The 13,800-nt window shown below is 38.0% G+C and overlaps 1 protein-coding gene across 8 annotated transcripts in view; it reads left to right on the top strand.

The window, feature by feature from the left end:
* Positions 1-13,800, top strand: part of PRDM5 (PR/SET domain 5) — a 94,673-nt gene that overhangs the window by 33,010 nt on the left and 47,863 nt on the right. For 6 of the 8 annotated variants that reach the window (XR_005553808.1, XR_005553809.1, XM_039320161.1 and 3 more), the window contains 5 exons: positions 94-178; positions 1,546-1,703; positions 5,499-5,588; positions 8,894-8,987; positions 12,763-12,923. Coding sequence is in view for 6 of the 8 variants with exons in the window: in XM_039320161.1 (XP_039176095.1) it covers positions 94-178; positions 1,546-1,703; positions 5,499-5,588; positions 8,894-8,987; positions 12,763-12,923 (588 nt within the window). In the remaining 2 variants the exon portion in view is untranslated. Of the gene's footprint in view, positions 1-93; positions 179-1,545; positions 1,704-5,493; positions 5,589-8,893; positions 8,988-12,762; positions 12,924-13,800 lie in introns of all 8 variants that reach the window. The other 2 variants (XM_039320164.1, XM_039320163.1) reach the window with 2 other exon arrangements.

The raw sequence follows: 13,800 nt of genomic DNA, 5'->3' as shown, positions 1-13,800 counted from the left end.
TTATAATTTTGAAAAGCAGGTTGTTTATAATATAAATGATGAAGATTATATATGTGCAATGTACTAAATTAATATTAAATATTCATATTGCAGGTTCATGAAATAGTGGAGTGTCAAGAATGTGACAAGAAATTTATTTCAGCTAATCAGCTAAAACGTCATATGATAACTCACTCAGGTAAAGACTTCTCTGTCAAATAAAATACCTCAGATTATTTAAAATTGTTTTTACATTAGCGTTTTTAAAAAATTGTATGGTGTTAAATGCTAATAAACAAATACATCATAGTGCCGTTACAGCCTTTCCTGGCATAACAGATTTCAGATATTCACTACAACATATACACTATAACTGTCAGAATTCCTTTGGCCACACTATTTAATAATTCTTGAAATGTCATCAAATTCATCTGTAATGTGAAAGTTGGAAAATTAGAACTATCATACAAGGAATACATAGCCTAAATAACTTCTTTTTTGGAATGTGATTCTTTTCATAAGAATGCCTTGTATTTCTAAACAGTACATTTTCACACTTCTTTTGAAAGAGTATACTTTGAGCAGATAGCTGCCTAAAATGATTGAGATCCAGAGACAGGTTTTAATGGCTTTATGAGTTTAAGGCTACATATATAATTCCAATGCTTTACCATTAATTGGTTGTGCATACTCTCCTAGAAAGCAGTTCTAGCCCAACTACAGCTTGGACACTTTTGCCAACGTGATCACTTTTCTTAAAATGTTATTAAACTGTTTTTAATCATTTGATTATTACCCTACTAGTATCTTTGCATACAAGTGATGCAGAGATGAACCTTTAATGATAGCTATTTTTGTGGACTAACAGAGAGCACAGAAGGCAAAATGCTTCTGTTTTCCTTAAATCAAACCATATCTTCCATAGGCAGTATAAATTCAATTATGTTCTGTTTCTTTTACCCCCAATTCTTCAAAAACAATTTCCAGCGTTGCAAAATAGTTTTGTTGTTATCTGCTATCTTTATCTCACAGCTTCTGGTTGACTGGTTTAAACAAAGAAGCAAAATGAATTTCAGAGACTTTTAGATGTTTATTGAGGTTATGGATTAGAATGGGATAGCAGTAAGAGTTCAGCCAACAACTAAAAGCTGAAAACTTAAACATATCAACTGAATTTTAATAGAAATGAATATGCTATCGTATGTGTATTACTAATTAAGTTTTAAAATGTTTAAATTATTATGCCCTCTTTCTCATTGTTAGTCTGGCAACAAGCTTTGCCTCTTTGAAGTCATTCTCTTTTGATTTAAGCTAATTAATCAGAGTTTAGTTTTTGCTGTGATTGTTGCAAAGAACGTGCCAATTTCTCAAGATGCGCCATGGCTTATATTTTGGGAAGCGACTTAACTGTATAACGTAAAGAGCATAAGATGTCTTTCTAATTGGTTTAATCTTAATTGGGTTGACTTCATTGCAGACATCTCTGAGGAGATGAATGTTTCTGCCTTTCATCTTCTAGCCCAATATAAACAAGAGCTTAAATGTCCCCCCACTCATTTTCTACAGAAAAACGCCCTTACACCTGCGAGGTTTGCAATAAGTCCTTCAAACGACTTGATCAAGTGACTGCACACAAAATAATACACAGTGAAGATAAACCCTATAAATGCAAGCTTTGTGGAAAGGGATTTGCCCACAGAAATGTTTACAAGAATCACAAGAAGGTAAAAACAACCCCAAAACATTCTGCTGTTGTTGTTTACAGCTCTGCCAGGCTTAGATTTGCAGCTGTTGCTCATTAACATGGATGGATCAGTACGCTTTGGCATGCTTAGAAAGCTTTAAATCTTGCAAAATATTGTTACATACTTACAGATCTAGCAGGTTCCTGGTTATTGTTTGGTGTTTCTTTAATTGACTAGGAAATTTTATTGAAAGGAAGGAAGGAAGGAAGGAAGGAAGGAAGGAAGGAAGGAAGGAAGGAAGGAAGGAAGGAAGGAAGGAAGGAAGGAAGGAAGGAAGGAAGGAAGGAAGGTAGGTAGGGGAAACCTGTAGTAAAATTGTAGTCATTTTATATCATTATGACTACTGGGAGAAATCTTACAATTTGTACTGTATTCCAGTTAAAAGAAGGAACTCTGCCATAAAAATATAAAGGAATTTCACTTTTTAGTTTACATAGAGACCTCGGCTGTGTGATTTAAGTGACAATCTGCCTGCCCTAATTTAGATAATGCCTGCCATTACTTTTGACCCCGGGTCACAGTTTCAATGGGCTGGCTGCACCCTTGTCTGCTGCTTCTTCTACAGAATGGTAAGACTATTGAGAAAGAGAGACAGAATTTCCTGCTTAGCATTTGGGATCCTTTGCTCTTTCTCTCTCCCCTCCCCATGCTGCCAACACTTTGATGAAACAGATATACCAAAACTTAGACATACTTTTCACAGTTTGGCTCATGTTATATGTCATCTGGGAATTTGGCACCGAATCTTTGCACCATCTTTTGTTTTCAGCCATAAAGCATATGAAAATAATAATCAAAATATTTTTTGCATGGTGAAACAATTGTAACTGTTCTTTTTAAGACAAACAAGATACACAAGTTTGGGTGAAAGACAACTAGCGTAGACGCATATCACAATCTAACTTAAATATATAAAATATTTTAAAAAAAATTAACTTGAAAGTGATTGTAGGGGAAAGCATCTGAAATATACTCGCTTATATTTTGTTTTTCAAAAAATTCAACTGTTATATCCTAAATTGAGGACATAGATAAAAATATTGATTAAAATGATATGGAATAGGAAGATAATTGAATATAAACATTGCTGTTGAAAAGGTTTACAGATAATTTTGAGAGATTTGCAATAATTTGTGGAAATGTATTTTCAGGTTTGAATTGACAGCTATTGACAACAGAGCTGTTGACCTCTGTTGAGATTCTGATTACCTGAGATTGAAGTTTGTAACATTACTATATCTTATAGATTATAGATGGACAGCTTTCCATTTATATATCAGTAAAGGAGGCAGGTGTGTAAGGAAAAAGTAGGAAATGGGAGACAATCACATGCATCTTCATTATAGCTTGAATCTGCAGGCCAAAGGTGACAGGACTGATCTTTGAGTTGATTCAATAATCTTCCCTTTAGCTTCTTAAACAATCACATACAGGAAATGCTATTTGGGTTTCTTGATAAAATGAGAGATCTCTGGATTGGAAAGTACAACAAAGCATTAGATAACAGGCATGGATGTTAGTGGTATGATGCATATATGGAATCTGGGTGGCAGAATAGGTAAAGGAAGATAACATTTGTTTTTCCTTTTTGTGATAAGTAATGAAAACTGATTTGGTGATGAAAAATGGATAGACTGTAGCACATAGGAATGTTTATGAGAGAGTTCCCAGGTTTTTTTGGGGGGGGGGGGTGAGTGTGAAATTCTTTTCCTCTTCTGTCCTGTTTTGTGTTGTATTAATACTATTTTGGGGTTAACACTACATTTAGTGTGACCCCTGCCTAATAACAGTGGGAAATAGCACCACTGATTTGTAGCAATCATGTCACTGTACTTAATTAACACAAAGTGAGGCCACACACACAAAAAGGAGCTTGCACTGCATGTGTTCTTGAAGCCTTAGATTGCCTATTATTGTCGCAAAAGCTTTGACGAGCAAACTCAGTTTATTTCTGTTGTGAAAAGTCAAGCTGTGAATTGAGGTGTATATCATGTTAGATAAGAAGAAAAATACCTTGTTACTAGATAAGGCTATGGATCATTCTCTGCTTAATTTTTCAATATCTCAGCATGATTCTATTTTTTAAAAAAATAACTCATGAATTTAATTCAAAGGTATTTAATGTTCAATATTAAATAAGGGAACCTAGAATCTAGTAGGGGACTTGTAGAGGGTGTTCTATTGCACTTTTCCAACAAAAATTCTCTGAGGAATCAGACTGTTTTGATGGTCTTAAACCCAGATCTGAATCCAGACTAAAATAAGTTTATAAATACAAATATGATTGATCTTTCTTAAGCGTGAAATGCTGACAAGCTGAGAAAACAAAATATTTAGAATTTTGGAAAAATGTTTATCGCTAGTAGATTGATTGATTGATTATTCCAATATATATATGGATGTCTAGACTCATAGACTCTAGATGTCACAAAACAATCTGATAAAACAATAAATTAATCATTACTTAAAGCCATTATATAATCATTATTAAGAGTTATCTAAAACTATAAAAGTAGAACCAAAACAAGAAAAGAGAATAATGGACAGAGAGATGTAAATAATAATGGAGCCACCATGAGTTTACCCAGCTCCTGAAGTCCCCAGGCCTGCTGACATAAACAGGTCTTGAAGGATGTTCAAAAGTTCAGGAGCTATGAGACTGACTTCACTTCTGGAGGAGAGATGATTCCACAAAGCTCCAGAAAAGGCTTGCTGCCTAGGGACTACCAAATGTAGCTCTCTAGAGAATGTAACAGAATCTTGAAAGCTTCTCAGAGTAATGTTCTTGCACACTTTATACCAAAGTTGGTCTGTTATAATATACCCTATGGAAGGAATTGTGGTACAGTATGCCCTTGTTTACTACATTGATCCAGAAACATACAGTGAAACAAAGGAGTACTGTATTAGAAAATTTTTAAAATAAAACAGAATGTTAGAAAGATAGAGAATGGTTGCTCCATAAACTTTTGATTCTAGCCCCAACATAGATATGCAGACCTCATCATTATTGCTATAGTTCTTATTTTATTGATTTGAAACTTACATAACAACTCAACTTTTTGGGAATAGTAATTATCCGGGTTGTGTGTTGCTGCTGTGAAAGACCTATATATATTTTGGCAAACACATAGAATGAGAACCTTTTTGAACATTATTCATTTTTTTTAGTGGCTTGCAATATAGAGGCTGTTGCATCTAAATTGCCTCATTCTTTCTGTTATTTTTATAATGCTTAGATCAGTAAATAATGCAGGCAAAATCTGTTAAGTGGTAAAGAAAAGGGAATATTGGCAACTAAGCAGACTAAATAAATACATAAATAAACAGAATAAACTAAGGCTTTGTTTACCTAATCAGAAAAGAGATGGTTTGTTTGAAGGCTGATACAGCTAAATTAACAGCTTTGTAGGCAAAGAAGATATCCAAACCTTTATGTTCAGTTTTGAATTTATGCTTTCTTGCACATATTTCACCAAACTATATCCTAGGTAATATTTGTGTTACTATTTCAATCATTTCTTGACATGAGAGTCAAATCAGAGATTCCTAATCAGCTGGATGAATGTTCTATACTTAGTATACTTAGCCTTATGCTAAATAAGCAATATTTTTTTAAAAAATCAGAAGTTGTTTAAGGAGTTCCAAACCTAGGATAGTCACTCACCTAAGTAAAATCCTAAGTGTTTTATTAAATGGGGGGAAATTTTCACTCATGCATGTGCCATATGTACAGCCCTAGAGACTGAACCCTTATATTTATCCACAGAACAGGTACAGCACAATCAGCAGCAGTGCAAGCTTCCCCACAGCAAAGTCTCATCCAAATGTCTCAGCCCTGTTCTGGAGGATACACCAGTTGAGGTGAGAAGGTAGCTCAGTCTCTTTCTATTGAGAAATTATTTGGCTTTTCTTAGCAGCAACCCTATTATTGAATCAGACTGTGTAAAAGCATTCCGAGCTTCTTTACAAACTGCTTCCAGAAGAAGTCTAACATCACTATTGACATAATGTTTGTTTATGTAATTGAGGGACAACTTGGAAACACAGCACAATGCACTTTCTGCATCAGAAGTTTCCAAGTCACCGTCCAAACATTAGCAGAAAATATCAGCTGAGAAGAATCGGGTACTTGCTTTTGCTGGTCTCCTGATTCAGTCCAGAAGGCTGAGAAAACTATAAATCTCACGGTTCTTCTCAGAAATTATGATCCTTTCATTGCAAATGGACTATCAGAATTAGGGCTGAATTATACCTGCCCTTTCCTCCTTTTTTTCCCCTTCTGGAGAAACTGGGGATGTTTTAAAAATTAAAACAATATATTCTGGTCTGGGCACTCTCCATATATGTTAATACAGTGCTCAGAATCCTTATCAATGACCACGCTTGTTGGGGAATAGAGTAGAAAGAACGCAAAAGTACTAGAGTTTTCTGATAAGATGTTGTGAATATAGAAGTGGAGTTGTGGACATAGAAGAAAAACACAGTAACAAAGATACTTGAGAAAGTACATCCATGTGTATCTTGCCTAGAGTTTTTTTCAGAAGAAAAGCAAGTAACAAAGATACTTGAGAAAGTGCATCTATGTGTATCTTGCCTAGAGTTTTTTTCAGCCTAAACAGAGAGTATTATTTGCAGTTGAGGGCAAGTGGCAAGGTATTGTCTGCTTCTAAAACAGGGTCCTCAATCTGTTTTAGATAAGGGGCAAAACTGACATTTTAAAGGCATATTAATTATTGGAGGGAGGGTGTTCATTCTCAAAATGATTATGAAGAAGGGTGAGCTAATCATATATATCCTATCCAAAGGTAAATAAGAGTGTTTTCCCGCCACACTGCCAGTCCTCTTATAATAACCAAATCAACTCCCACCTTATTGCTATTGGTGGATCTTTTTCTTTTTCCAGTGCTGGTAATTTACAAAGCTCCGGATTGCACCCATTTTTTATTCGCTAAAATTCCTATAAGCCTATGGAGAATTCATAAATGTTCTTGGAAATAATATTGACACTAAAGCATAAAAAAGCAGCATTGGAATTTAAAAACTGCAGGGTGGGACAAGAGCCTGGTAGATGTTCATAATATTCACTGGCACCTTCCCAATATTGTACTTGGCTTTGCTTTGTTATGCCTCTTCTTTTTCGTCTTCACCTCAGTCTCTATGAAGACAAAAAACTCCTTTTATTTGTCTGTTTTCTTGTCTGTTGCTGTTGTTGCAGAGCTTCCAAAACCCACACATCTTCTCCCCCAGGTGTTTCAAGGTTGATCTTTTATAAGCAATTACATTAACATGGGGAAGAAGTCTCAAATAAGAAGGCAGAAAGACAGCACAAGTGCCTGAAATTTTCTCAGCAGCTGTCACATTCGCTCAAATCTAAATGTTTGTTCAGTATATATTTACAATCTGTGTTCCTGAAACTAGTCTGGATGAATCTTAAATTACAATAGGAAGATATTTGTTGTTTAATCCATAGGCAGATATGAGGGGTGAAATGATGTGCCAGAGCTGCCTTTAAAGGACCTTCCAATCTATTCAATAAGAATGGCATGGCCATTCCAATTCTGGAACACTAAAAGCAACATTAGACTTTTACTTAAGTATGAAGAGAGAAATTGTGATTCATTTCTTGATGTAGTTCAAGTGTTGATCCTTCTGTAATGTATTAGGAGTCCTGCAGTCAGATTTGGAGACTCTTGCAATCTTCTCAATACAGTACTTGTATGAATATGACTGATTGAGACATGGCAGTTTCAGTCTTTATGTTACAAAAATCTGTCTCTAGAGAGGTTTTATTTGGTTCCATCCCTCTTAAGCTTCAGCTGAGCTGGTAAGCATTACTGCATCATCACGTTTTAAAGAATTTTTTGGAGAGGGTGTTGCCTATAAACTTATTCACTAATAATAGAGACCATATTTGCCCAGTTTCCATTTAGTCAAATTGTCTCTGAAATCTGCTACATGGGCTTGAAGAATCCAGTAGAAAAATAGAAACCTTTGTTTATTTCTGTTATTTATTACCAGGTGTCAAGGTAAATAAAATCTTTTGGAATTTCTTCTATTTATGATTTCATAAACTTAAGGAGGAGGAGCCATGGTGGTGGGGTGGTTAGAATCCAACATTGCAGGCTAATTCTGCCCACATCCAGGAATTCAATCCTGATTGGCTCATGGTTGACTCAGCCTTCCATCCTTCTGAGGTTGGTAAAATGAGACCCAGATTGTTGGAGGCAAGATGTTAACATTTGTAAACTGCTGAGAAGTAAAGCACTATGGGGTAGTATATAAAGCACTATGGAGTAATTTATAAGTCTAAGTGCTATTGCTATTGGCTATTGCTATTTTAATGTAATTAAGCTTTAGCAACTTGGTATTATTAAACTATGTTTTCTTTTATTTTCCGGACCAGACTAGTGGAACTTATTTTTCTTATTTTAGTTATACATAAATAGGGTCTTGTAGATACCTCTATAAGAATGAATCAAATAGGGGAAAAGCTTTTAATAGCCTCTCACAGTTCTCTCTCTCTCTCTCTCTCTCTCTCTTTCTTTCTTTCTTTCTTTCTTCACCTTTAACATTACTTTTCAATATAAGAATTCAGTGTATGCTAACTGGACATAGCCTTGTGATAACATGGTTCCCTTAACTTTTAAATTCTATAATGTTAAAGTATTCTGTTAATACATTGAATGTTTAAAAAAATAGGAAAGTGGTATTTTGTGACATACACATTTATCATACACTTTAAAAGTAGCAGATGGGAATCCATTCATTCAAACATTCCCATTTTAGTGACAAATAACTTTGGATTTGTGAGATTAGAATTTTATCCTAAATTATTCTATATTTTAGAAAGCAGGTTAAACTATTGACTAAAAATTAATAGAGGATTGCTTTAAGTGAATATCTATAATATTTAGAGGACCTTTGAGGTTTGGCATCTTATGAAACACCAAACAAAGCCTATAGTGAAGTTTATGGCCTTTTAATGCATTCCTGTGTATATTTTATTTATATGTATTTATTAGATTTATCTGCTCAAATTATTAACTTTTCATTTTTTTAAGCATGCAGAATTAAATCTTTCATTTTTGTTTGATCAAATAATACACTATCTTTTTTGACTACAGTCAGCAAGCTTAGCCATAGTTATATATGTTCTTTATCTACAGACACATTCTGAAGAAAGACCATTTCAGTGTGAGGAATGTAAAGCTCTATTCCGAACACCATTCTCTCTACAAAGACATCTTCTGATTCATAATAGTAAGTAGAAATATAGATGATAAAGCGGTTCACAGATCATCAAAGTCTCAATACCTGCGAGAATAATGCATTCTTAATTTTCTGATCTAACAAAACATCCTTATCAGATTAGAATTTTATATTTTATATAAAATGTGTACACACTTTAACATATACATCCACATACATCCACACAGATTTGCACCCATGGACATGATAAACAAAATATAAATAGTAAAATTCAATTAATATGAAATCTGCATTTAGTTTGTAAGTTAAGGATTCATTGTACCTGTTTTTTGGTTGAATAGAAAAATGGTCTTTAATAATGAATATAATATGGACAATAGATATAATTATGTTCAGGAAGCTGTGCAACACATGTAATGTTCAATTTTAATGTTTAATGTTCTAATTATTTTATATTGCTTTTTAATGATGCTATAAAGCAGGGGTGTCAAACTCCATTTCATTGAGGGCCGCATCAGCATTGTGGTTGCCCTCAGGGGGCCAGGTGAGTGTGTCCAGGGTGGGTGCGGCCTACTGGGTGGGCGTGGATGGGGTAGGTGTGGCCTACTGAGTGTGCCTGTGGGGGCTTGGGCAGAAGTGGGATAGATCTGAGGGTCTCTGGCAGAAGGGGGTGGGACCAGGGCAAGTGCCAAGGCATGGTCCACTGTTCCTCTCAGGCCATGCGGGGGGGTGTTATGGAGCTAAGACTGAATGCGTTTCAGCATAGAGGCCACCACAAAGTTGTACATTGGCTCCCAGCTGGCCTGGGCCAGGGCCAAGGCAGAGGGGGGCGTTCCCTCACTGTTTCCAGGATGGCTTTGCAGGCCACATGAAACCACTTCGCGGGCCGCATCCAGCCCCCCGACCTTGTGTTTGACATGTCTGCTATAAAGTGTCCAGAGTCACCCAACAGTGAGCTTGGTGACAAATAAATTTAATTAATTAAACAAATAAAATAGGGCAAGCTTCAGAGATTATTAATGACTTTTTTAGTGCTCAAAATTATCTAGCCTGAATAGTCAGCTCCTTGGCTGTTTAACCTAGATTGATAAGGTTTGTTCCTTTAAAGCAGTGGTTCTCAACCTGTGGGTCGTGACCCTTTTGGGGGTTGAACGACGCTTTCACAGGAGTCACCTAAGACCATTGGAAAACACATATTTCCGATGGTCTTAGGAACCGAGACACTGATCCTCTATCCGGCCGCCGCCCTCCTCCTCCTCCGCCGGCTCCTCCGCCTCCAGGGTGCCCTTCTCCTCCAACAGTGCCTGCTCCTGCCACTGCACACGCGCGCCCCTGACGCCACCCCGGGCCGGCTCAGCTGTGTGGGTGGCTGGGCCGAGCCAAGCTGAGTCTGGGCCACTGCTGGCGCTGCAGCTGGGCTGCTCCGCCACTGCCACCGCTGCTGGCTGAGCTGAGCTGCGCCGCCAAGCTGGTCCCCACGCATCCTGGTTGCCCAGTCATGCTCCATCCCCGGCCGCCCTCCGTGCTGCGCCAGAGCCTCCTCTGTGCCGCCCAACCCGCCTCCCTCACCGTCGGAGGCCGTCTCGGCCCTCCGGCGCCTGGTGTGGCCCTCGAGCTGTTGGGTAGGAGCGGCTCCTTCCCGGCTCGCCGGGCTCTGGGCCTTGGAAGCAGCCAGGCGGTGGCGATGCCCGCATATGCATTGGAGGCCAGCGGGCCGGGCCGGGAGGAGAGAAGCGGCACCTTCCAAATGGGAGCTTGCGCTCCGTCTGTGCCCCTCTCGTGTGCGATGAGTTGGGGAAGGGTTGTGGCGGTGAAGGGCTACGCGGTGTGGAAAGGGACTCCCGCAACCCTGCCGCTGTGATGGTGCTTAGGAGGCTGTAGGGGCAGGCAGGTCCCGGGGGTGGCTGGGAGAGGGCAAGAGGTGCCGGGATGAGGATAGGGGGCTCCAAGTTGGCGGGCGCGAGAGGGTGGCTGTCGGCTCAGAGGTGCGTGGATCCTCTGCACGGCTTCTGAAGCCCCGGAGGTGCCGCCGCTTGGCTCTCCACCAGGCTGTCCGCCAGAGCCTGCCCCCTCCCCAGGCAATTGTGCGGAACTGCTTGTGTGTCCTTGGCATCGCCTGCGGGCAAGGCTGTGTGCCCAGGCCAAAACACCGCACTTTTTCTACTGCTTCTCCTCCCATCTCTTCCCCTTCAATCTCTCTCTCCTTCCTTCCTTTCCCCTTCAATCTCCTTCCTTCTCCATCTCCTTCCTTTCCCCTTCAATCTTCCTTCCTTCCCCTTCCCTCCCTCCCAACATTTTTGAGCAAGGAAAAGTAAGCTTCTCCAGTGAGCATTGATATATTGTTTTTGTGATTAATCACTATGCTTTAATTATGTTCAATTCATAACAATGAAAATACACCCTGCATATCAGATATTTACATTACGATTCATAACAGTAGCAAAATTACAGTTATGAAGTAGCAACGAAAATAATTTTATGGTTGGAGGTCACCACAACATGAGGAACTGTATTAAAGGGTCGCGGCAATAGGAAGGTTGAGAACTACTGCTTTAAAGTTTCTCTCAATAAACACATTGATAGATTGTACACTTGAAAATAAATTGTCAATGTAAAATAATACCTGTTCTGAGCAAATTATGTAGAACTTTTCAACTAATGAATTGTGGTCTTTCTTTGCTATAAATTATTTGCAGTTGCTCACATAGATTTTTAAAAAACTGGGATTGATATAATGAATGGTGATGCATACACCACACACACACACACACACACACACACAAATATCGTTACAAAGAAAATAATGTTTATGATGAAAATATTGCATAATATAGTACATTTAATTTTAATTTTATATATAAAGTATAATTTTTATTGACAAATATCTGATTATATTTCTCCACTATAAAATTCATTACAGGCAGTAAGGTTCTATTGATAGTTACTTGGTAGTTGTTTCTCTCATTCCAGGACATTATATAGATACTCCTTAACTTATGACCATAACTGAGCCTAGAATTACAGTCATAAGTCATTGCAAATTTATAAGCTCAAGTTCAAAGATCAGCTTGTAGCAATAAAAAAAAATTCCGTCAACAACACAGGCATTTACGTTGGTTCATAGAGTAACAGCTCTGCAGTGATAATTTTTAGCAGTTCTGTAGCTGCAATGGAAGACAAGAACCCATATTGCATAACAATAATAATAATAATAATAATAATAATAGTAAAGTTGGAAGGGACCTTGGAGGTCATCTAGTCCAACCCCCTGCTCGGGCAGGAAACCCTACACCATTTCGGACAAATGGCTGTACAGTCTCTTCTTAAAAACTTCCAGTGTTGGAGCATTTACTGCTTCTGGAGGCAAGCTGTTCCACTGATTAATTGTTCTCACTGTCAGGAAGTTTCTCCTTAGTTCTAGGTTGCTTCTCTCCTTGATTAGTTTCCACCGTTGCTTCTTGTCCTGCCTTCAGGTGCTTTGGAAAATAGCTTAATTCCCTCTTCTTTATGGCAGCCCCTGAGATATTGGAATACTGCTATCATGTCCCCCCTTGTCCTTCTCTTCGTTAAACTAGACATACCCAATTCTCGCAACCGTTCCTTATATGTTTTAGCCTCCAGCACTCCAATCACCAGCACTTTTGTCTCTTAAGTCTACCATTACTCTGTGGCCTAATTAGATTGGGGGAAAAAATCTTTCAATAAATACATTCAAATTTCTGTTTACCCAAGATAGAAGAAATTGGCTTCTTTCAGCCTAGTGAGCAGAATTTATTGATTTATTTATAATATTCAATAGATAATATTAACATGTTTTTTCTCTTAGGTGAAAGAACATTTAAGTGTGATCACTGTGATGCTACATTCAAACGGAAGGATACTTTGAATGTTCACATACAAGTTGTTCATGATGGCCATAAGAAATATAAATGTGATCTTTGTGACAAAGCCTTCGTAACACCATCTGTTTTAAAGAGCCATAAAAAAGTGAGTATAATAAAAAATAACTTTATAAAAGTTTTAAAAAGGAACACAATTATTTATTGCACAAACTTTATTTTACATAATTCACATTTAATGTATAAATTATTAGAATAGAGGTCCCCAACCTTTGGGGCATCAGGGATCGGTTCTGTGGAGAGAGGTTTTTCCATGGACTGAGGGTGCGTGGTTTTGTGTGCTACCTGCGGATGGGGCTTTGCTTGTTTGTGCAGACTGGTTGCTGGCATGCCGTAGCCCGGTACTGGTCAATGGACCAGGGGTTGGGACCCCTGTATTCTCCAAAGTTGATCTGTATTCCCCCCAAAGTCCACTTAAGTTGTTTTCGAGTTACTATTATTATTATTATTATTATTATTATTATTATTATTATTATTATTATTATTATTATTATTATCATTCATCGCACAGTCAGCCAGATGTTCAGACTGGATTTGGCATTTTGTCTACCTATCGAGTCCTTACCCAGGACCTGGGACAGGCAGATGTGGATGTTTGATGGTATTACAGATATCGTTGCAGGATGGAAGCAGTTCCTAGTAAGGCTGCCTTTTGCAATTGACTAATAGCAAATTTGTCAATGCCAATGGTGTTCAAGTGGTGCTCCAGTTGTTTAGGGATTGCGCCCAAGGAGCCTATGACTATTGGTACTACCCTTGCTTGCTTTTGCCACAGTCTTTCTATTTCTATTTGTAGGTCTTTGTATTTTGTTATCTTCTCCAGTTCTTTCTCTTCTATTCTGCTATCTCCAGGCACTGCCACGTCCACTATCCAGACTTTTTTGTCTTTCTTATCGACAATTGTTAAGTCTGGGTTGTTATGTTGCAGGTGCTTGTCTGTTTGAATTATGAAGTCCCAGAGCAGT

The sequence above is a fragment of the Crotalus tigris genome, unplaced genomic scaffold, assembly GCF_016545835.1.
Source record: "Crotalus tigris isolate CLP2741 ecotype Arizona unplaced genomic scaffold, ASM1654583v1 scf7180000023625.2024221, whole genome shotgun sequence".
Lineage (NCBI taxonomy): Eukaryota > Metazoa > Chordata > Lepidosauria > Squamata > Viperidae > Crotalus > Crotalus tigris.
This window is presented reverse-complemented; position numbering and strand designations above follow the sequence as displayed.